The 21,940-nt window shown below is 53.7% G+C and overlaps 1 protein-coding gene across 2 annotated transcripts in view; it reads left to right on the top strand.

Moving 5' to 3' along the window:
• CORO2B (coronin 2B) overlaps nucleotides 1-21,940 on the top strand; it is a 39,484-nt gene that overhangs the window by 13,532 nt on the left and 4,012 nt on the right. Inside the window, exons 1-8 of one of the 2 annotated variants that reach the window (XM_051796896.1) lie at nucleotides 1,841-1,862; nucleotides 5,271-5,471; nucleotides 15,950-16,066; nucleotides 19,117-19,266; nucleotides 19,802-19,966; nucleotides 20,482-20,598; nucleotides 20,902-21,006; nucleotides 21,385-21,481. In XM_051796896.1, the coding sequence (XP_051652856.1) occupies nucleotides 1,851-1,862; nucleotides 5,271-5,471; nucleotides 15,950-16,066; nucleotides 19,117-19,266; nucleotides 19,802-19,966; nucleotides 20,482-20,598; nucleotides 20,902-21,006; nucleotides 21,385-21,481 (964 nt within the window). In that variant the 5' untranslated portion in view covers nucleotides 1,841-1,850. Of the gene's footprint in view, nucleotides 1-1,840; nucleotides 1,863-5,270; nucleotides 5,472-15,949; nucleotides 16,067-19,116; nucleotides 19,267-19,801; nucleotides 19,967-20,481; nucleotides 20,599-20,901; nucleotides 21,007-21,384; nucleotides 21,482-21,940 lie in introns of those variants that run through there. The other variant, XM_051796897.1, reaches the window with a different exon arrangement.

A 21,940-nucleotide genomic window follows, 5' to 3' on the forward strand; every position in this document is an offset into this window, starting at 1 on the left:
GACCCCGAAAGAGCTGCTGGAGGTGCCACCCCCCTGCCACGCTGCTGGGAGGGGGGGACACAGTGCCGAGGAGAAAGGGCTGGGGAGGGGGGGCGATTTTCACCCCCCGAAATGCAGGTGAAAGCAGAAATTAATTTCTCTGAAAGCTCTGGCGATCGAGGCAGATTAATCGGGGCTATATATAGAGGCTGTCCAGATTTTGGGGGGATTACAGCCTGCTGGGCTGGGGCACTGCCCGTTCCTCTGTGCCCAGAGCTCCCTGCACGGGCTCTCCCCCCCCTCCTGCTGTTGCCAAGGCTCCCGAGGCTTGAAAAGATGCTTTTAAAAACGGAACACATTGAGACAAGAGCCGAGCCCTGCTGCTGCTGGTCAGCAAAGCTGGAGCTGCCAACAGCTCCAAAAGCCTCCAAAGAGGGGCTGAGTGTTTGCTGCCGGGCTGCTTTTCTGTTTTTTTCCAGGCAAATGGAAGTGCTGTTCCCAAGGGACGAGGGCAGAGCTCTCCCTGGGGGATCTGTGTGTGTGCTGGGCTCAGATCACTGTGGCCCCTGTGGGGCTGGGGGTGGGTTCCAGTCCCTCATCCTGGAGAAAAACCTGCAGGATCAGAAGGGTTTTGATTGTATTTTTAATGAAATTTCTCCTCCAGCTGTAAAACCAGGCCTGACCCCCCTCTTGAAGACTTTATTCCCCCCCTGCCAGCAGCAGGAGCAGCTCTGCCCTCCCTGCAGCCTCAGGGATGTTCTGCTCCTCATCCTCCCCTGCTGACACCTCCACTTCTTGCTCCTGTGGGGTGTGATGGAATCTTGCAGCTCCTGGGATAGATGGGGAAAAGAGCCTTTCCCTGGTCCAAGCTGTGGCTGCTCCTCGGTGTCACTGCCTTTTCCATGTGGGAAATCCCTGGATAACCACCCTCCATCGCTGCTGGCCATCCTCTCCCACCTCTGCTTTCCCAGTGGAGCAGGGACAGAGTCAGATATGGAAGGAATTCTGCAGGAATTCTGCAGAGGGGCTGGGGGTGCTCCTTGCCTGGCACACGGGGGCTTTTCCCCCCTGCAGGGCCATGAGGAACAGCCCAGGAACCATCCCTGGTGCTCCACCTTTCTCCTTCCACGCCGGATTTTTGCTCCAGGAAGGATGGATGTGCCCTGGCCTGGGCACAGATCTCCTCTCCCCGATTATGAAACCTCAAAGAGCTGCTTTGTTCCTTTGTTTGCAGAGGGATGGCAGCGCTGCCTGGCCCTGCCCTCCCCTCCCCGGGCTCCCTCTGCCCCTCCCCAGGGATGCTGGAGCGGCAGGGAAAGGAGGGAACAGGGAAGGGATGCTCTGCTCTGCCCTATATTCCTACTCAGGGCTTCCCAGTCTGTCTGTTTGCTGCTCAAACTCCTGTTCCCAAAGAGTTTTCCACCTTCCAACCCGGGATTTTTGGGCACATTCTCCCCCTCAAGCACTTAAACAACTGAAACATTGCAATGAGCCTTAAAACCCCAGAAAATTCCTCGGTTGCTCCTCGTTCCATGAGTTTGGTGCCGATGGGGAACGTCCTGGCTGGGGATGTGATTGATTTTCCTGCCTCCCTTCAAGGCCTTTGTAATATTCTCATTTTCCCTGCGAGTTCTGCTCGGCCCAGAACGAGGGAGGAGTTTTGCAACGAGAGGAAACAGCCAAGTCCAAGAATAATGCCGAGCTTGAAGGAACCTTGGAAACGGTGGCTGATCCTGGAGATGGATGGAAATGACTCCGAGAAATCAATAATCCTTTTTCTTTTTTTTTTTTTTTTTTAATGCCTCTGAGTCACTGGGAGCGAGGGGATGGAGGAACAAAAACGCCCCATTAACGTCAGCAGAACGCAGGGAATGACTCAAAAAGTGAGATTCATAAAAATTGGATGTTGTGGGAGTGCAAATGCTTGGGATGTGCTTCCAGAAGTGCTGGATGGGGCAGGCAGAACAGGGATGGGAGCTGGGATTTTCATCCAAGCCTGGACTCCAGGGGTGTCTGTGGCTCCGTGGAAGGTGCAGCACCCAGGATTGAATCTAGCAGGACTTTTTTTGTCTTCCAGAATCTTCCATCTTCCCAAATTTCCTCCTGGTGGTGGGTGGGGGCTCAAAGAATCCCTGAATTCCCCCCACCGTTTTCTTTTATCCATTTCCAGAACAGTATCAAGGATGTTCAGGGAGGGGAAATAACTTGCAATGAAAACAAGAGGTTCTGACCCAACAAAATTCAGGTCAAACGATTCGTAAGTGAGGAGAAAAAGGCAAAGAAATCTGGGAAAAACATCCCAGGAGCTGGAAGTGCTGCTCAGCTGCTGCTCAGGGTTTAAATCCCAGGGGAAGGCAGGAAATGCAACGTTTCTCTTGAGGTTTTGGGGGTGTTCAAGGTTTTTATGTGTCCTTGGCCGTGTCATTGTCACCACGGTGGGTCATGGCCACCTCTCCCAGCAGGAGGAGGTTTGGGCTCCACATCCAAAGGTCCCCTTGGAGGAAGCACCAGGCAGTGGGGCCAGTGTGGGATCACTGTTTCCAGCCTTTCCTCTCCCTCTTTGTCTCATTCCTTTGGGGAAGGGGCTCTTTTCCTTCCTGGCACCACCTGGGTCGTGCTCGGATCCGGGCGGGAATGTGGGGCCGTGTCCTGACAATGTCCAAAGATCCCACAGCCCCCCTCCTCTCCAGCCCCTCCTTGCCTTCAAAAGCCTTCCCTGGCCGGGCCAGGAAATAGGATGTTTGTCCAGCCCGGAATTCCAGCGCACCCACTCCGAGCCAGGAAACCCCAGGGAGTGAGGGATGCGGAGGAGCAGCACGTGGGGGGAAAATAAATAAGGGAATAACAAACCATGTCCCATTTGGGACTATCCCCTGGATGGTAGAGGATTCAGGATGAGAGATTTCATCCTCCTGGATAGAAAATTGGGCTGATTTTCAATGATTTTCCATCGTAAATCATGGAATCCTGGAATGGTTTGGCTTGGGAGGGACATTAAAGCTCTTCTTGTTCAACCTCCTGCCACAGGCAGGGACACCTTCCACTAGCCCAGCTTCCTCCAAGTCCTTTCCAACCTGGCCTGGAACATTCCAGGGATGGAGCAGCTTTTCTGAGCAACCTGCACCAGTGCAAGGTGGCGTTGCCTGTGAATCCATGGATTTTGCTGGGAAGAATTCCCAAGTGCAGCCCGTCAGCAGCCAAGTTTGCAGCACAAGGTTGGAGCATCACCTTTGGCCCGTTGGATTTTTGTTGGCTTTCTTCTTCCTGGCAGCCCTGAGGTCACCTGGTGGCCTTTCCACGTCCTTTGGGAGCAGCTGGATGACGGGAAGATCTTTCCATGTCAGAGCCATGGGCTGCCAGCAGAAACCAAAGGGATCCTGCTGCTTCCCCCATCCCCTGGATCCTTGGAAGCACCATGAGATGTGTCTGTCTGCTCTCTTTGGAGGGAAGGTTTTGGTGGATACAGAGGAAAAAAAATAAGTGGAATAAAGAATAAAATGAAAGGAAAAATAAAGCTGGAATCTGCTTGGGAACTCGAAGTTTTCATCCATCCAGAACGGAAGCATCACCCATGGAAACACTCACATGGGATATTGCAGTGAGAAAATGGGGATTTGCTTCCCAACCAGAATATCCTTCGAGGTGTTTATTTGTAGGAAATGCCTCCTGCAGCCCAGGGGGCTCCAGAGGGAGAGGGATTTGGGCAGCCCGGGGTGGACAGATCCCAGCAGCACCTGGAGGTGTGAACAGGAGGGATGGTTCCCAAAACCCCCTCATGGCAGGAGGGTTTCCATGGAGGTGCCTGGGGGATGTTCTGTGAGGCACCTGGAAATTTTGGGGAGGAAAGGATTGAGCAAATGGGCTTTTTGGTGGAATTTGAGGCTGGTTTTGCCAAAGGTTGGAAGCAGAGGTGGGAGAAATAAGAGTAAAATTAAAATCCCGGGATAGGGGAGAAAATCAAGAGCTTCAAACATACAAAAACATGTTTTTGTGCTTTTGGAATGTTATAAAAAAGCCCAGTTTCAATTTGAAAACTCATCAGTCAGAGGGAAGTGTCAGGTTTAGTGAAGCTCCTGCCTGTCCCCAGGCCATGGTCGGGGGGTTTTCCTGGCCCTGCCTGGCTCCGACTGCTGGGATCAGTTTGGAAAAGATTCCCAGTGCTTGCTTGGACCTCGGGCTGCATTTTTTCAGAGCAGAAAGGTCTCCAGCCCAAACCAGTCTCTCTGCTCTCCTTTTTGGGTTAAATCCTCAAGGATTTCAAGGCTGGGTTGGACGGGGCTTGGAGCAGCCGGGGCTGGTGGAAGGTGTTGGATTGGGATGAGTTTTGAGGTCTCTCCCAGCCCAGACCCTGAGACCTTCTGCTGCTCCTCACTGTCCCTTTTGCCCCACAGCCAGGAGGTCCCTGCTCCACCAGGGTCAGCTGGTGTGTCCTTGGGATCCCTGCTTTGACGGGACCAGCTCGTGGCTTCTTGGGATTCTTGGTCCATCACGATCAGCTGGTGGATCCTTGGGATCCCTCATCTACCAGGATTAGCTGGTGTGCCCTTAGGATCCCTGGTTTGACAGGATGATCTGGTGGATTCTTGGAATCCCTGATTTACCTGGATCAGCTGGTTGATCCTTAGGATCCCTGACCCATCTGAACCAGCTGATTGACCCTTGGGATCCCTGACCCATCTGAATCAGCTGATTGATCCTTGGGATCCCTGATCCACCCGGATCAGCTGGTGGCTTCTTGGGATTCTTGGTCCACCGGGATCAGTTGGTGTGTCCTTAGGATCCCTGCTCTGCCAGGATCAGGCTCTTGGGATCCCTGGTGGATCCCTGGTTTTCCAGGTCAGCCCCCATGGGCAGCCCTGTTCCAAACAAGCTGAGGCAGCTGAACGTGGCACATCCCGGCTCCCTGAGGCTCCCTCCTGCCTGAGTGCTCCCATCCTGCCCCCATTCCCGCTCCCACGTGGTTCCAGGCCAATCCATTTCCGAGCCATCGCCTTAGGAGCCGTAATTCCTTTGTCGTGTGCACACGGAGCGGCAGCGCCGCGTCCCAGCCGGGCAGAGCCCGCTCCAGAGGAGAGCAGCTGGAATTCTGCAGCAGCACAGGGGCTTTCCATGCCTTTTGTGAGCCCTCCCTGGCACCGGGGGGGGACATTTGAGATTTTCCGGGGGTGCCACGTCGGCCAAACCTCGCCAGGTAACCCCCCCACGGCGGCACGGCTCGGGAGTGGGAAAACGAGCGGGATCGGAGCCGGGGGAGGGATTTTGGGAATGCTGATCCCGCCGTGTTCCCCCAGATGTCATGGCGCCCGCAGTACCGCAGCTCCAAGTTCCGGAACGTGTACGGGAAGGTGGCGAGCCGGGAGCACTGCTTCGACGGCGTGCCCATCACCAAGAACGTGCACGACAACCACTTCTGCGCCGTCAACGCCCGGTTCCTCGCCATCGTCACCGAGAGCGCCGGCGGCGGCTCCTTCCTCGTCATCCCCCTCGAGCAGGTCAGCACGGGCCCTGCGGGGCACTCCCACCTGCAGCTGCTCTGTCCCCATCCCTATCCCCATCCCCATCCCCATCCCCATCCCCATCCCCATCTCCATCTCCATCCCCATCCCCATCCCCATCTCCATTTCCGTCCCCATCTCCATCTCCATCTCCATCTCTCCATCCCCGTTCCCATTTCCCTCTCCATCTCCATGTCCATCCCTATCCTGATCCCCATCTCCATCCCCATCTCTGTCTCTCTCCCCATCTCTGTCTCCATCTCCATCTCCATCTCCATCTCCTTCTCCATCCCTATCCCCATCTCCATTTCCATCCCCATGTCCATCCCCATCTCTATCTCCATTCCCATTCCCATCCCCATGTCCATCCCCATCCATCTCTATCCCCATCCCTATCTCCATCCCCATCCCCACATCCCCATCTCCATTGCCTTCTCCATCTCCACCCCCATCTCCATCATCTCCATCCCCTTCTCCATCCCCATCTCTATCCCTCCTCAAAGTCTCTGCTGCTCTCTCCTGGGGTTTTCCTGGGTGGGATGGGAGGATTTCCCGCTGCCTCAGTGAATTTGGGGTTTTCTTGAGGAAGAGATGAGACACCTGTTGAAGTGCTTTTGGCATCTCTCGGGGCGTTTGGCCCTGGGAACGTCTCTGCCCTGTCCCGTGGCAATGCCAGGTGCCAGCTGGGTTTGTGATCCTGGTGTTTCACCCACACAGATCCCAGAAAGTCCCTGTGGAGCCCTAATCCTGCCTCCAGCACATCCTTCTCCTCCTTTTGTTGTGCTTTTCCTTCTCCAGCCAAGACTCCCCCCAGCCCTTCCCGTGATCCCACGGGATCCACACTTCTCTTCCTCGTGCAATTTTCCACTCCCATAAATCCAGCTGATGCTCCAGCGGGACACGCTCGGTGTTCTTGCCCCAGAGCTCATCCCAGAAGCTCCAGGAGGGAGAGGGACCTTGAACACGGAATTAGTGTTACCTTGGATAGAAGGGATGGCTTTGAACTGAAAGAGAGTTTATTAAATTAGATAAAAGGGAGATTTTTCCCTGGGAGGGTGGGGAGGCCTTGGAAAGGATTTCCCAGAGAAACTGTGGCTGCCCCATCTCTGGAAGTGTCCAAGGCCAGGCTGGAGTAAACTGAGATAATGGGAAGGTGCCCATGACAGGGGATTGGAACTGAACAATCTTTAAGGTCATTCCAACCCAAACTATTCCAGGATTCCAGGATTCTTTGACCCTTGGCACTGCTCTGGGGGTACCAAGGTCACTCTGATGCTGCTGCTTCCCGATGCTGCTCCAGCCTGTGGACCTGCAGCTCCAAGCTGGACCCCACATCCCACCCCTGGGCTCCTGGGCTGCAGGAGGGGCCGTGGGTGCTCCCAGACATTCCTCCTCAGGAGCATTTTTGGCACGGATGAGCTGCACTCCCTCCCCTTAGAGATGCACCTTCCCCACATCCCTTGGCCACAGCACACGTGGGAGCAGCTGGGTGTCCTTCAGGCTCCTGGACAGCACAATCCAGTGCCAAATCCACAGGAATGCCAGCTGGGAGGGGGAGCTGGCAGAGCCAGAGGGGTGGAGGAGCACATCCCTCCCAGCCCCTCCACACCCCGTCATTCCTCTCAGACACTTTCCCTGCATAACATTCCCACCTCTCCTGAATTCCTCTTTAATTTCTGGAGTCGACTCAGCTACAGATGGAAGAAATTATAATCAGGGCTTTAATTGCTCAGCACAGCTTGAGGCTCATTAATATTCGGGGAAGCAGGAGCTTTGTGTGAGCCCCCGGAGCGCTCCCGCCCCATCCCTGCTCCCCCGGCCCCAGCTGGGGGGATGCCCATCCTCACTCCGCTTGCTCCCGATCCTAAATCCTCAGGAACAACCCAATATTGCCAGCAAATTACCCTTTTTTTCCTGGCAAACTTGGGACAAAAGCAGAGGTGCCGTTTGCAACCTGTTCCGAAGGGAAATCCTGGTAAAATCCACCCTCTGGAGCAGACCTGGGCTCTCCGTGTCGAGTGGCAGCACGAGCCTTTGTAGCAGCTAATAATTTCATTATTTTTTTTTAAATAGGGGCTGATTAGCTCATTAAGAATAAACTAATTTTCCTTGGAAATCAGCAGCCCTCTAATTAATTGGCAGCCGGATTTAGCTGAGCATAATGAAGGTAACCCAGATACCGCGGAGCCGCTCGCGCTCGGGTTTGCTACCACACTTTTGGAGTCTTTTCCTGCTTTTTGCCCTCTGTTGTGCTCAGCAGAGCTCCCCAGAATCTGTGACACTGCATCCCATATGTCCCTCCCCGTGCAGCAGAAATCCCGGTTCCTCAGGGATCCGTGGAGCCGAGAAGGGGATGTGTGGGTTGGGAAGACGGAGCTCGGCTGTGTTTTGTTCCTCCGTCCTCTCCAAGCCTGTCCTCCCACCCTGCGCTGCCTGGATCCCAAATCCTGGCTCCTCAGCCCCTGGGAAGCGGCGTCTCCCTGGCACCACGAGGGGTTTGTGCCAGAAATATCCCCGGGGAGTGGGCGAAGGAGAGCGCGGAGGCTCCGGCTGAGCCTCGGGAAGGGGAGGATTCGCTCCCCAAACCATGGCAACGGGAGAATCAGGGAGTCCTGGAATGGTTTGGGTTGGAAGGGACCTTAAAGCTCATTTCATTCCACCCCCTGCCATGGGCAGGGACACCTTCAACTATCCCAGGTTGCTCCAAGCTGGCCTTCAGGATTCAGTCCAAGGAGAGGAGAGGAGAACACATGGAAAATGTCCATTTATTCTGCTCAGCAGGAATGGCTCGAGCCCCATCACCATGAACAAAATGCAGCCTTGCTTGGATGGTGCTATTCCACAGGAAAGGAACTCAGGGACATCAATCCCTGCTTGTGTCCTTACAGACCATCCTTCTGGAGCTGGAGCCCCTCTGCTCTGGAGCCAGGCTGGGAGAGCTGGGGGGGTTCACCTGGAGAAGAGAAGGATCCAGGGAGACCTGAGAGCCCCTTCCAGGGCCTGAAGGGGCTCCAGGAGAGCTGGAGAGGGACTGGGGACAAGGGGGTTGTGACACACCTTGCTGGGGTGGCCATGGGGTCCCTCAGGTCCCCTTTGCAGGGGAGGGTGGTGGCATCACTGCCACCGTGCCAGAGGGATCCCTGTTCCCACGGGGGACAAGGATAACTTGTTTTCCAGAGGCAGACAATGTTATCTGCCCGGAGGAAGCAGGAGCAGGAAGGGGGAGTCACTGTTTACACGGAGGAAGCTGAAATCCAAACCTGTTGTGGCTGGGGCTGCTCCGGGGGTGGGGCAGGACAGGAGCTGGATGGGGCACAGATTCCTCATCCCACTGTGTCCAGGGCTGCTTTGCTCCTGCTGATGGATGGATGTGCCCATGGAGTGTGACAGGGGGGTCCTGGGGGCTCAGGTGTCCCTCTGCACCTGAGAAGGTGCAGAAGGTCCCTGGAATGGAGCTGGAGGAGGATAAAAGTAGAGAGGGAGGAGGAAGGAGCAGGTGTCCCTCAGGGAAATGCTGTGGTTGTGATGGGAAGGGAAATGCAGGTTGGAATCCTGGAATCACAGAAGGCTTTGGGTCGTGCTGCAGGGAACACTCCCGGGTCTCACCTGTCCCCTCACCCCCCAGCACAGGGAGGGGACATTCCCGGTGTCCCAGGGAGCAGTGCCAGCATCCCTGGGATCAGGGACACCCTCTGGATGCCCTGGGATGGCAGCTGGCAAGCAGGAGCACCGGGAATGCTGCCCTGGCTCCTTGTCCCTGCTCCAGCTCCTGGTGGCATCTGCTCCATTTCTGATCCCAAGGGACCCCCCCATGACCACCCCCCTTGCCAGGGCTGGGCAGAGAACGGGCAAACTCATCACACCCCCGCTCCCCTCCCTTCCCAGAGCTGCTGTTTTGAAGCACCAGGAGTTTTCTGCAGGAAAAAACATCCAGAATCCTCCTGGTTCCCCTGTCCCCTGAACCAGTTCTCACGTCCTTGGAGCTTTCCTACCTCCAGACTCAGGACACAGGAGACTCCCTCGCTCAGAACTCATTTGCTCTGATTTTTTTCTCTGCCTGATTTGAGGCTGCAGGAGACTTTTTTTTAACTTAGAGCTGGTCAGGGGAAAAAAAAGAATAAACCTGAAGCTTAAAAAAAATAAAAAAAGCTGATTCTTCAGCATTGCTGTTCCCACCTGGTGTCCCTGAATTTACTAAGGAGAGCAGCTCCTTGTGGGAAGCCCAGCCCCGGGATCTGGCTGGTTTTAACACTTGGATTAGTTAAAAAAAAAAAAAAATCAGGGTAAAATTTTAATGTTGGTTTGGAACAGAGGAGGGAACAAGGATAAAATGAGGGTTCTTGGGCCAACAGCAGCGTGGGAGGGGAAATTGGGATTTTATAGCTGGGTTTGCAGCAAAGCCTGAGGTTGAGCCTGGGCTTTGCTGGGCTCTCAGTGCAGCCCTTCCTGCCCCCTCTGCCGGCTAAAAATCCGCAGGAACCTCGTCCACACGGGGGAAAAAATGGCTTTTTGTTACCAACGACCACGGATTTATTTTTAATGTCCATAATCCAATTTAACGGGGACATTAGAGGGGCTTTTTGTCTTTTTAATTAACAAGCTCGAGCCTGGCTATTGCTCTTATGGTGCAGAGAAATCCCCCCGGGGCTTTAATCTGTGCAAATTGTTTGTCACAAGCTGCTGTGTGTGTTGGTTTGGGGGTTTTAGGGATACAGGGATGCAGGGTCTGTGGGTCCAGTGTGGCTGGAAAAGCTCCTGTGATAGTTATTCCAAGTGGGAATTCCAAGTGCCTGCCTGGGTAGATGATGCTCACAGCCCTTGACAGTATTTATATTTAATTTAAGAATGTTTATATTTAATTTAAGAGTGTTTCTGTTTAATTTAAGGGTATTTCTGTTTAATTTAAGGGTATTTCTGTTTAATTTAACAGCATTTCTGTCCACACCAGAGGAGTAGCTGGTGTTTAAACCTCCATCCTGGGAAAAATGGTGTTGAGTGACACTGATTTTATGGCTTGTGGGGTTTTTGTCCTTTAAACTGGCAGTGGGGACACAAACCCTGTTCCAGCAGGTGTGGAGGATTCCCAGGGCACATTTCCCTCCCTGTTTGCCTTTCCCAGGTGTCTCAGGGATGAGGAGCAGCTGCTGTGGCTCCTGGGGGTGTTTTCCCAGGGATGCAGGTCTGGCTCAGGAGCTGCTGCAGTTGGAGGGGCCAGAACATGAGTTGAGCTTTGGGGTTTGTTTGCTGGAAAACTGGCTCTTGGCTCAGGGTTTTCCTCCTTCCTGGGAGCAGGCTGGAAGCCTGGAATCAGGCTCCTGACAGGACCAGACATTCCTAGTGCCTGGAATGTGATGTTTCAGTAAAAAACATTGTTCACTGCATGGATGGATTTCCTTAGTGTTGGGATTTTCTTTTCCTGTGGCTTTATATCACTAAAAATTCTCAGGAGCAGCTTCCAGCCAGGTCAGTGGATGCCCCATCGCTCCCAGGGGGTGATCCTGCTGGGAATTCATGTGGTTGTCCCATCTGAGCTGGCTCTGGCCGAACTGGAGCTATGGAATTGCTTTTGTCTGGTTGCTGGAGGCTGGAGGAGTGTCCTGGGGAGGGAAAAGCAGGAAAGGTGGGGAAAGATCTTTGTTGTAATCACAGAATGATTCCTGGGATGGTTTGGGTTGGAAGAGACCTTAAAATCACCCAGTGCCACCCCCTGCCACGGGCAGGGACACCTTCCACTAGCCCAGGTTGCTCCAACCTGGCCTTGGACACTTCCAGGGATCCAGGAGCAGCCACAGCTTCTCTGGGAATTCTATCCCAGCCCCTTCCCACTCTCACAGGGAGGAATTCCTTCCCAAAATCCCATCTATCCCTGCCCTCTGGCAGTGGGAAGCCTTTTCCCCTCTTTATACCCCTTTATTCACATTTATTCCTTTGTTGGAGGGAGAGCCATTCCCAGCAGCAGCATCCTGGGAATTTCCTTGGGGAATTCTTTGCCTGCTGATGCAGCAGCTCCACCACCTTGTCCCTTGTCCCCTCTCTTTCCTTCCATATCCCACCTTGCAGATGTGATTCCCAGCCATTCCCAGATCCTGCCTCTCGCCTCCCCCTTCCATGGGCACTGGGATTTTGGGGATTTTCGGGGTCCCTGCCAAGGGTTTGCCCAATTTCTCCCTTCCCTGTGCTGGTTCTGTTGGACTTGGCTGCTGCTGCAGCTCCATGAACCTGTGGTGACCTTCCCCTGCCCCCAGCCCATCCCGGGATCCGCCCCAGAGCAGGGAAATCCCTGTAATTCCCTCCTTTTGGCTCTCAAGGAGGAGAGCCCTCCTTTAAAAAGCCAGCAGTAAATGTATTTACTCTTAATCTCAGCCACTGGAGACTCGTGTGTACTCAAGGATTTCCTGGGAAACCCTGTAAATCCCCTTCGGCTCCGGCAGCGCTTCCCTGATCCCGCTCCAACAGCTAATCAGGGATCAGGGAGCAGCTGGGGGGAGCTGCTGGCTGGGAAGGGTGGCCCTGGGGCTGGAGGTGGGGGTTCCTTCCTTGGAGGGGGGGGGAATTCTCCCTGGGAATGGCTGTGGAGGTGTTGGCATCCGCATGCCGGGAGGTTTTCCGAATGGGATCGAAGGGCAGAGCTGAATAAAGGGATTGGTTGGGGTTTTTTTTCCCCCCAAATTTGTAGAGCCTTGTTGGAAATGTGAGGCTTGGGAAGTGCCCTGGGTTTGTATTTCCAGGGAAGCTGGTGAAGGGCAGGTTTTGGGAAATATATATATATGTATTGAAAGGATTTGTCTGAGTTTCCTGCTGGTTGGTGGAGAGGGAATGTGGATTCCTGCCTCGGGGAGATCAGGCTGTGCTGCTTCCAGGGGCTGAAGTGGTGACAATTCCCATCCCTGGAGTCTGAAGATGCTCAGGAGGGTCCCAGAGAGGGTCCTTGACAGGGAAATTCCCGTGAGCTGCTGCTCCTTCTACCCTTGCTGCTGTTCCAGCTGTTCCCAGGGAATGTTTCCTTCTCCATCCCCAAGCCCTGAAATCACTGAATTAAACCAAAATCCTTGTCCTTTCTCCCCCAGATGAAACCCAAACCATTCCCCTCTTCCCCAGCTGCTCCAGCACAGGGAGGGGTTGGAGCTGTGGAAGATTTGCTCCTTCCAGCCCATTCCATGGAAAACCTTGGAGCTGCCAGAGCCTGGGGAGCCACTCCTGGCTCATCACCCCGGGCCTGCAGGGACAGATCTGGGTCACTGAGCTCCCCCCAGCCCGGGCTCAGGATCCAGGGATTAGGATTCACCTTGGCTTAAGGCAGGGCTCCAGGGTTTGGGATTTAGGGAAGGGAGGCAGGAGGGGGGATGAGGAAGGGTTGGGGCTTCAGGGCACCGTCCCTTGGGCTGTGGCATCATCCAGAGGTTTGGGTCCCCCTGGGAAAACTCTCAGAAAGTCACTTTGCTTGGGTTTATCCCTAAAAAGCTGAACTGGTTTCTAACAGCACTAAACCCCCCAGTCTGGGGTGTTCCCAGGAAAACTCCCTTTGTGCTGTTTGGGAATGTCAGGGATCTGTGTGTCAGTTGTTTTATCCCAAGTGAAGCTCCAGAGAAATGCAGCAAAAAGCTCCTCAGTGGGGGCCAGGAGGCACTTCAGGCTGCAGGGGGGATGTGGCAGCTCAGGTCTGAGCCACGGGGTTGCCGATGGGCAGAATTCCCAAAGTTTGGGCTCCCTGACAAGCCAAAGGGATGCCATTGGCAGCCCAAGGAGGAGGTGGATTCAGTTGCCCCATCCTGGCTCTTCCTGCCCTTCCACCCCTGGAATTGTCCCCGCTGGAGGTGACATCCCCCAGGCAGGATCCAGGCCAGGGGAACACGGGGGGGAATTTGCCGACCGTGCCCTCATTACCAGGGGCTCCTGAGCTGGGAACCAGGCCTGGGAATCCATTGGGAATTAATGAGGGTTTGTCCTGGACTGTGGGAAGGGCAGAGGGAGGACAGCAGTGACCCTGATCCAGACCAGTGACCCCAACCCAGGGCAGAGGGAGGACAGCAATGACCCCAATCCAGGGCAGAGGGAGGACACCGGTGACCCTGATCAGGGGCTGGAGCTGTTTGTTCTTGCAGGCCCAGAGAGCAGGAATCTATTTCTGTCCTTCACCTCAATCCCCAGAGTGACCCACAAACCACATCCCGAGGCTGCGGGGCCGGATCAGGACACGGCTCTGCCCCAGGGAGGGCTCGGAGCTCCGGCGGGAATTCAGGCAGGAATTTGGGCAGGAACCGGCTCTGCAGGGCCTGGAAAAATATTGTTTGATTGATAAAGGGATTTTAAAATTGATGAAGTGTTTTAAAGTTGAGAAAGGGTTTTAAAATTGAGGAAGGATTTTAAAATTATTAAGGATTTTGAAATTGAGAAAGTATTTGAAAGTTGAGAGAGGGTTTTAAAGTTGAGACAATTTTAAAGTGGATAAAGGGTTTTAAAACTGAGAAAGGAGTTCAAACTTGAGAGAGGATTTTAAAGTTGATAAAGGGTTTTAAAACTGAGAAAGGATTTTAAAGTTGATAAAGGGTTTTAAAACTGAGAAAGAATTAGAAAATCGAGAAGGATTTTAAAGTTGATAAAGGGTTTTAAAAGTGAGAAAATATTTGAAAGTTGAAAGAGGGTTTTAAAGTTGAGAAAGGGTTTTAAAACTGAGAAAGAATTTTAAAATTAGACAGGATTTTAAAGTTGAGGAAGGGTTTTAAAGTTGCTGAGGGGTCTGGCAGAGGGTGAGGGTTGTCTGTGTTTCCTGGTGCCTCGTGGGATGGTTTCCTGCAGCTCCACCCCCAGTGGAGCCCAGGAAGGCCAAGATTCCCTGAGGGAATGGTTTGGTGGTGGGTTAAGGGTTGGACTTGATGGTCTTAGAAGGGCTTTTCCAACCTGAATGATTCCATGAGTCCTAAAATCACAGAATCCCAAAATAGTTTGGTTGGAAGTGAACCTAAAGCTCATCCCATCCCACCCCCTGCCCTGGGCAGGGACACCTTCCACCAGCCCAGGTTGCTCCAAGCCCCGTCCAACCTGGCCTTGGACACTTCCAGGGTTCCAGGGGCAGCCACAGCTTCTCTGGGCAACCTGGGCCAGGGCCTCCCCACCCTCCCAGCCAGGAATTCCTTCCCAATCTCCCATCTCTCCCTGCCCTCTGGCAGTGGGAAACCATTCCCTGTGTCCTGTCCCTCCTTCCCTTGTCCCCAGTCCCTCTCCAGCTCTCCTGGAGCCCCTTTAGGCCCTGCAAGGGGCTCTCAGCTCTCCCTGGAGAGGAGAACCTCCAGAGGAACATTCCCAGCTCTCCCAACCTGGCTCTGGGGCAGAGCTGCTCCATCCCTTGGAGCACCTTCCCATGATCCTGCCCTGCTCCGGGCTGGAATCCACCGGAGCTGCGGCACCGGGGCCACCTGGCACTTGGCATCTCTGTCACCTTGAGAGCAAAGTAATCCAAATAAACCTCAATTCGAACATCCCCCTCAGCAGCCCCAGTGCAGGGGCTCACCCTGGGCCTGCCCAGAGCTCTCTCCCGGTTTCCCGGAGCTTCCCGTGGCACAAACGCGGCGCGTTCCTTTGTTCCCGTTAAACGGAGCCGGGAGCTCATCTGGGAGAGGGCAGTGCTGGGAGGACCATGAAATATTTAGTGGTGTGTGGTGCTGACCTACTTTGTCTGCACGCTCCCAGCACAGCGCCCGGAGCTGCGGGAAGGAGCCGGCACGGGAAAGGAAGGGCGGTGGGATGGGGTGGGACACGGAGACTCCCGGCCAGGGTCTTGGGAAGGGGCTCCTGGGACCCATCCGTGGTGGGAATCTCACCTGGGTGCTTTCATAGAATCAGAAAATCACAGTCAGCTGGGTTGGAAGGGACCTCCCAGATCATCCAGTCCAACCCTTGATCCAACCCCGCCGTGGTTCCCAGCCCATGGCACTGATGCCACATCCAGTCTGTCCTTAAAAACCTCCAGGGACGGAGAATTCACCCCCTCCCTGGGCAGCCCATTCCAATGGCTGAGCACCCTCTCTGCAAAGAAATTCTTTCTAATATCCAACCTAAACCTCCCCTGGCACAGCTGCAGACCCAGCCCTCTTGTCTTGCTGATGGTTGCCTGGGAAAAGAGACCAACCCCCCCCTGGCTCCCCCCTCCTGTCAGGGAGTTGCAGAGAGTGAGGAGGTCTCCCCTGAGCCTCCTCTTCTCCAGGCTGAGCCCCCCCAGCTCCCTCAGCCTCTCCTCACAGCACTTGTGCTCCAGTCCCTTCCCCAGTCTCGTTGCTCTCCATTTTGTTCCATTCTGATGGAACAAAACCAACCCCAGGCTTGGCTGGGGGTCTCCTGCAGCCCTAAAGCCCATCCCAGGCTGGGCCATGGCTCCCACCCCTCTGACGAGTTCCCAGCCTCCAAAAGCCTGATTTAAAGCCCAGTTTATCCATAAATGTAACGGGTTTGCTAATTTGTGGCTCCCTTCCCCACCACAGACAGGCCGGATCGAACCCAACTACCCCAAGGTCTGTGGGCACCAGGGCAATGTCCTGGACATCAAATGGAACCCCTTCATTGAGAACATCATCGCCTCCTGCTCCGAGGACACCACGGTGAGTGGGCACCTCCTGCCCTTCGTTCCTGCACTTGATATACGAGATACACTTCTACTAAAATATATAAATATAGGGCACGTATAAAAATATAAAATTACTAGGTGCATAATTAATTTTGATTTATTTATTTATATTTATGATGATTTTAATTAATTTTTAATTATTATACATTTTATAGTTATGTAATGTTTTGTAATATTTTATGACAATATTTATAGTTAATTTAATTTTAATGTAATTTATAAAGTCATAATTGATAAATTATTAAGTATATTAAATACATACATGTTTATGTATATATTTATATATTTCTATATTTATATGAATTTATATTTTATTATTTATCTATATATAAATACATATATCTATATTTATATATACATACAATATATATACATACAAATATATAAACATACAAATATATATATAAACATACAAATATATATACATACAAATATATAAACATACATTTCTATATTTCTATATTTGTATTTTATTATTTATTTCTATATAAATATATATATATATTTATATATACATGTAAATATATAAACACATATTTCTATATTTTTATATTTTATTATTTATTTTTATATGAATATATATTTCTACATTTATATAGGCATACACATAAATATATATTTTTATATATATACACATAAATATATATTTATTTATAAAAATATATATTTATATATATTTATACATATAAACATGCACACATTAAATATATACAGAAATTTATGCATATATATTTATATATAAAATATATATTTATGTATATATTTATACATATAAATACACATATTAAATATATACATAGATTTATGCATATATATGTTTATACATAATTTATACTACATAAATTACATAAGTAAATATAAATATATGTTTAAATAGATATTGATATCTATTTATACATCATCCATCTTGGGAATGGAGAGGGGGTCAGAGATTGATGCCAAGCAACAGCCAAATTGTGCCCAGCCATGAGTCACGGGAGCTGTGTCCCACCAGGAGAACCTTTCCTACACAGGCACCAGGGAGGGGAGGAGCTGGGAGGGATGGGGGGCAGTGGGAGCACTCCAGGAGCCTGGTTAAACTGGGAAATGGGGATGAGGATGTCAGTGTGGGGGTTCCCCACCGTGGGGATGAGTTGGAGGGGAGCCCTGCACTGGGTGGGCTCCTGATGACACCCCAAAGGTGGTCCTGCACCTTTGGGGTCTCTCTGTTCACTCCCAGGAAGTTCAATGAGGTTCAGGAAAATAACTTTTCCCCCAGGCCCAGGACTGGACAGGGATCACTGTCACAGGCCACAAGGTTATCCCTGTGCTGGGAATCCCTCCTGGATTTACCCATTGCTGTCAAACCTGGATCCATCTGTACCTGATCCATCTGTACCTGATCCATCTCTCTGTTCCCACTTGGATAACAGCCCCTGCCCTCCCCAGATGCTCTCCAAGGGATTCATAATTTGTCCTCACTGCACAATCAGCAGCAGGGCTGGCCCTGGAATTCCTGAAATGCTGTGAGGGCTTTTTTTGGGAAGGAGCTTTTAAGGGCAGGACAAACCAAGCAGGAAGGGGAACAGGGGAATTCTCCAGACTCCAGAAATGTTTCAGCTCCTTGTTTCCCACGTGTTGGAGCTCTCTGTGCACACTGAGCTGTGCAGAGCTCCGGGGGGGTTTGCAGCACAGTGACCTGTTTGCAGGATCCATTTCCTTGTGGAAAGTGGTGTTTCAGGAACAATTTTATCGAGGAGGTTTCTTAGGATGGGTTGGGAGAGGAAACCTCTGTGTCCCACCCCTCCTGCTCTCCCCGTGTGCTGGAATTGCTGCTGTGGCTGTTCCTCTGGGGCCACAGCCTTTTAATGAGCCTTTTCCCAAGGCACCGTTTCCATGGCAGGCTGGGCTGAATTTTGGGTGAGCTCCAGCTGTGCCTGTCCTGCCAAGAGGGCAGTGTTAGTGCTGTGCCCATCCCGACACATCCATTTCCAGGTCAGGGTGACCGTGGCCGTGGGGAAACCTGCCCAAAATAGCCTGTCCCTGGCACTCCCCCTGGTTTTTGGCAAACACAAGGGATGATGTAACCGGGACAGGCCGCAGAGGTGACGCTGCTGCAGAGCCCTGGCCGTGATTCCCAGCTGGGCAGGGATGCAGGATGTGTTATTCCCATCCCTGGGCTGCCTGCCCTGCAGAGCTGAGGTGACACCACGTGGAGCTTTCCCTGTGTCCTCCTGGGCTGGTGCTGCAGGAGCCTCTCCGGAGTGTGGAGCTCTCTCTGAGCAGGAGGTTTGGTAACAGTTGTTTCATAACCCACTGCTTTCATAACCAGCTCCTCCAACACCCAACAACCAGGCTCGTGTGGCTTGTCCTCAGCTCGTGTGGCTTGTCCTCGGCTCGTGTGGCTTGTCCTCGGCTCGTGTGGCTTGTCCTTGGCTTGTGTGGCTTGTCCTTGGCTTGTGCCATGTCTGAAATCCTCTGATGCTCTTGGAATTGTCCCTCGGAGCCACAGCAGCCTCGGAGCCGTGCCTGCCTCACAGCTCCCCTCCCTCTGCACCCCAAGAGCAGGGTCTCCCTGCTCGAAACAGGCAGGAAATCCTCCTGCAGGTTTTTCCCTGCAATAATTGGGAACTAATTTTTGTGGACCCCCTTCCCAGATGGATGGGACAACCCTTGGGGTGCGGGGGAAGAGAGGGAGGAGCGGCTGAAGGGGTGGCAGGATCAGCCTTTGGCAGACTGGGAGAGCTGGGGGGGTCACCTGGAGAAGAGAAGGCTCCAGGGAGACCTGAGAGCCCCTTCCAGGGCCTAAAGGGGCTCCAGGAGAGCTGGAGAGGGACTTTGGATAAGGGATGGAGGGACAGGATACAGGGAATGGCTTCCCAGTGCCAGAGGGCAGGGATCTGGGACAAGGACATTGTGGCATGAGGGTACAGGGTGAGGCTGATATGGAGGCACCCCAGGGATTCGGCAGCTCAGAGCCCCCAGGAGGGTGTTGGGGTGTCCTGGGGCTTCCAAACCCATCCCAGCGCCCGCCCCATCCCACAGGTGCGGATCTGGGAGATTCCCGAGGGGGGGCTGAAGAGGAACATGACGGAGGCCGTGCTGGAGCTCTACGGGCACAGCCGGCGCGTGGGGCTGGTCGAGTGGCACCCGACCACCAACAACATCCTCTTCAGTGCTGGCTATGACTACAAGGTGAGTCCTGCCTGGGAATGCCCTTGGGAAGGCCTGGAGAAGAGGAGGCTCAGGGGAGACCTCCTCACTCTCTGCAACTCCCTGACAGGAGGGGGGAGCCAGCTGGGGGTTGGTCTTTTCTCCCAGGCAGAGATCAGTAAGACAAGAGGGCTGGGTCTGAAGCTGTGCCAGGGGAGGTTTAGGTTAGGCATCAGAAAGAATTTCTTTCCAGAGAGGGTGCTCAGCCATTGGAATGGGCTGCCCAGGGAAGTGGTGGATTCTCTGTCCCTGGAGGTGTTTAAGGACAGACTGGATGTGGCATCAGTGCCATGGGCTGGGAACCACGGCGGGGTTGGATCAAGGGTTGGACTGGATGATCTGGGAGGTCCCTTCCAACCCAGCTGATTCTGTGATTCTCTGATTCTGTGATTCTTTCCCTGCTGGTGGCACGGGTGGGGGTCACCAGGGTGTGATCACGGAATGGTTTGAGTCGGGAGGGACCCGGAAGGATCCCCCTTCCGCCGGGGCCGAGTCGCTCCAAGGCGCCTTCCCGCAGGTCCTGATCTGGAACCTGGACATCGGGGAGCCGGTGAAGATGATCGACTGTCACACGGACGTGATCCTGTGCATGTCCTTCAACACGGACGGCAGCCTCCTGGCCACCACCTGCAAGGACAAGAAGCTGCGCGTGGTGGAGCCGCGCTCCGGGCGGGTCCTGCAGGTGCCACGGGACCAGGGGTTGGGAATAAGATCTTGGGGAGGAATCCCGCTGGAATGTCCCAAAACATCCCTGAGGTGCTGCACGTGCTGGTGGTGAGGCAGGGGCACAGGGCAGGGGCTGCAGGCCATTCTCTGCCTGGGGAGGGTTCTTTTTTCAGGTGGAGGTGATGGGGAGGGCTCGGCCTCATCCCAAGCCTCATCCCCCCGCCAGGTTGGAGGGATTTATTCCTCTGTTAATTAAGGATTTGTGGAAAATAGTGGAAATTAAAGAGGGAGGTGCAGAGGTCACAGTTTGGAGGCAGGTGGTGGGTTCTCAGTAAAGGTGAATATCTCTCTGATATTCATGGAAATGGGTGTTTTTGGCTTGCACAGGGGACAGGTCCGGAGTCACAGTGTCCCCACACTGCTGGGGACAGAGCTGGCATGTCACAGGGATGAGGTGGGAGAGGAGAGGGGGCAAGGAAGGGGCTTTCCTGGGGTGTCAGTGGTGCTGACAGAGCTCCCCCTGCCCTGCAGGAGGCCAGCTGCAAGAACCACCGTGTCAACAGGGTGGTGTTCCTGGGCAGCACCAAGAGGCTGCTCACCACGGGCGTGTCCCGCTGGAACACGCGGCAGATCGCCCTGTGGGACCAGGTGGGTGCTGGGACCCCTCCAGCCCTGCTGGGATCCCCATTCTACCCCTACTGGGACCCCCATTCCGTCCCTTCTGAGACCCCTCCATTCCATCCCTGCTGGGACCCCTTTCATCCCTGCTGGGACCTCCATTCCACTCCATCCCTTCTGGGACCCCATTCCATCTCTGCTGGGACCCCCATTCCAGCCCTGCTGGGACTCCTGTTCCATCCCTCCTGGGATCCCCATTCCAGCCCTGCTGGACCCTGCTCAGCACCAGCACTGGGCCATCCCAGTGGCTCAGGCCCTGTCCCTGTTTTTCAGGAAGACCTGTCCATGCCCCTGATCGAGGAGGAGATCGATGGGCTCTCGGGGCTCCTCTTCCCGTTCTATGACGCCGACACCCACATGCTGTACCTGGCTGGGAAGGTATGGGATGTGTGGAGCAGCTCCCTGGGCATTCCCAGCCCGTGTCCCCCCGGCACTGCCCGGGGATGTGGTGCTGGGGGCTTGTCATCAGAGAATGGGTTGGGTTGGAAGGGACCTTAAACATCATCCAGGTCCTGGATGGGCAGGGACACCTCCCACTATCCCAGGTTGTTCCAACCTGGCCTTGGACACTTCCAGGGATGGGGCAGCCACAGCTTCTCTGGGCAACCTGTGCCAGGGCCTCCCCACCCTCACAGGGAGGAATTTCTTCCCAAAATCCCACCTATCCCTACCCTCTAACTGGTCTTTATGATGGTCCTTATTCCCCCTCACACTTCCCAGAGGAATAACCTGTCCCCATTCCCGTTGCTGCTGCAGGGCGACGGCAACATCCGCTACTACGAGATCGGCTCCGAGAAGCCCTACCTGAGTTACCTCATGGAATTCCGCTCCCCCGCCCCGCAGAAAGGACTGGGTAAGGATCCCGGGCTGCTGCTGCTCTGCTGGGAGCAGGGAAAGGCTGGATCATGGAAGGTGCTTAATGAAATGTCACAGGCAAATGGGTTTGGCTCAGGTTTGGTTTGGGTTTGGGATGGGTTTGGGATGGGTTTGGGATGGGTCAGGGATGGGTTCGGGATGGGTTTGGGATAGGTTTGGTGGGTGCTGTTCCGGCTCCAGAGCATCGGCTGCAGCTCTTGCAGGGTGACATTCCCATCCCTGTGCTGCCCTTCCCAGGTGATTCAGCCCTGCTGGGGTTGGTGCATGTCCAAGGACACCCTTCCCGCTGTCACACGTGGCTTCAGCAGGGGACACCAGTGATTGTCCCAAATAAAGGCTGCTCATCCCTTTCCCAGCATCCCTGCACACCTGGTGTGGCCCAGCTTGTGCTCCGGGTCCTCGGGGCGATGCCAAGGGTTGATCCAGGGAAGGGGTT

Source organism: Manacus candei, unplaced genomic scaffold, assembly GCF_025592945.1.
Source record: "Manacus candei isolate 608988 ecotype Guabito, Panama unplaced genomic scaffold, ASM2559294v1 h1tg000046l, whole genome shotgun sequence".
Taxonomy (NCBI): Eukaryota; Metazoa; Chordata; class Aves; order Passeriformes; family Pipridae; genus Manacus; species Manacus candei.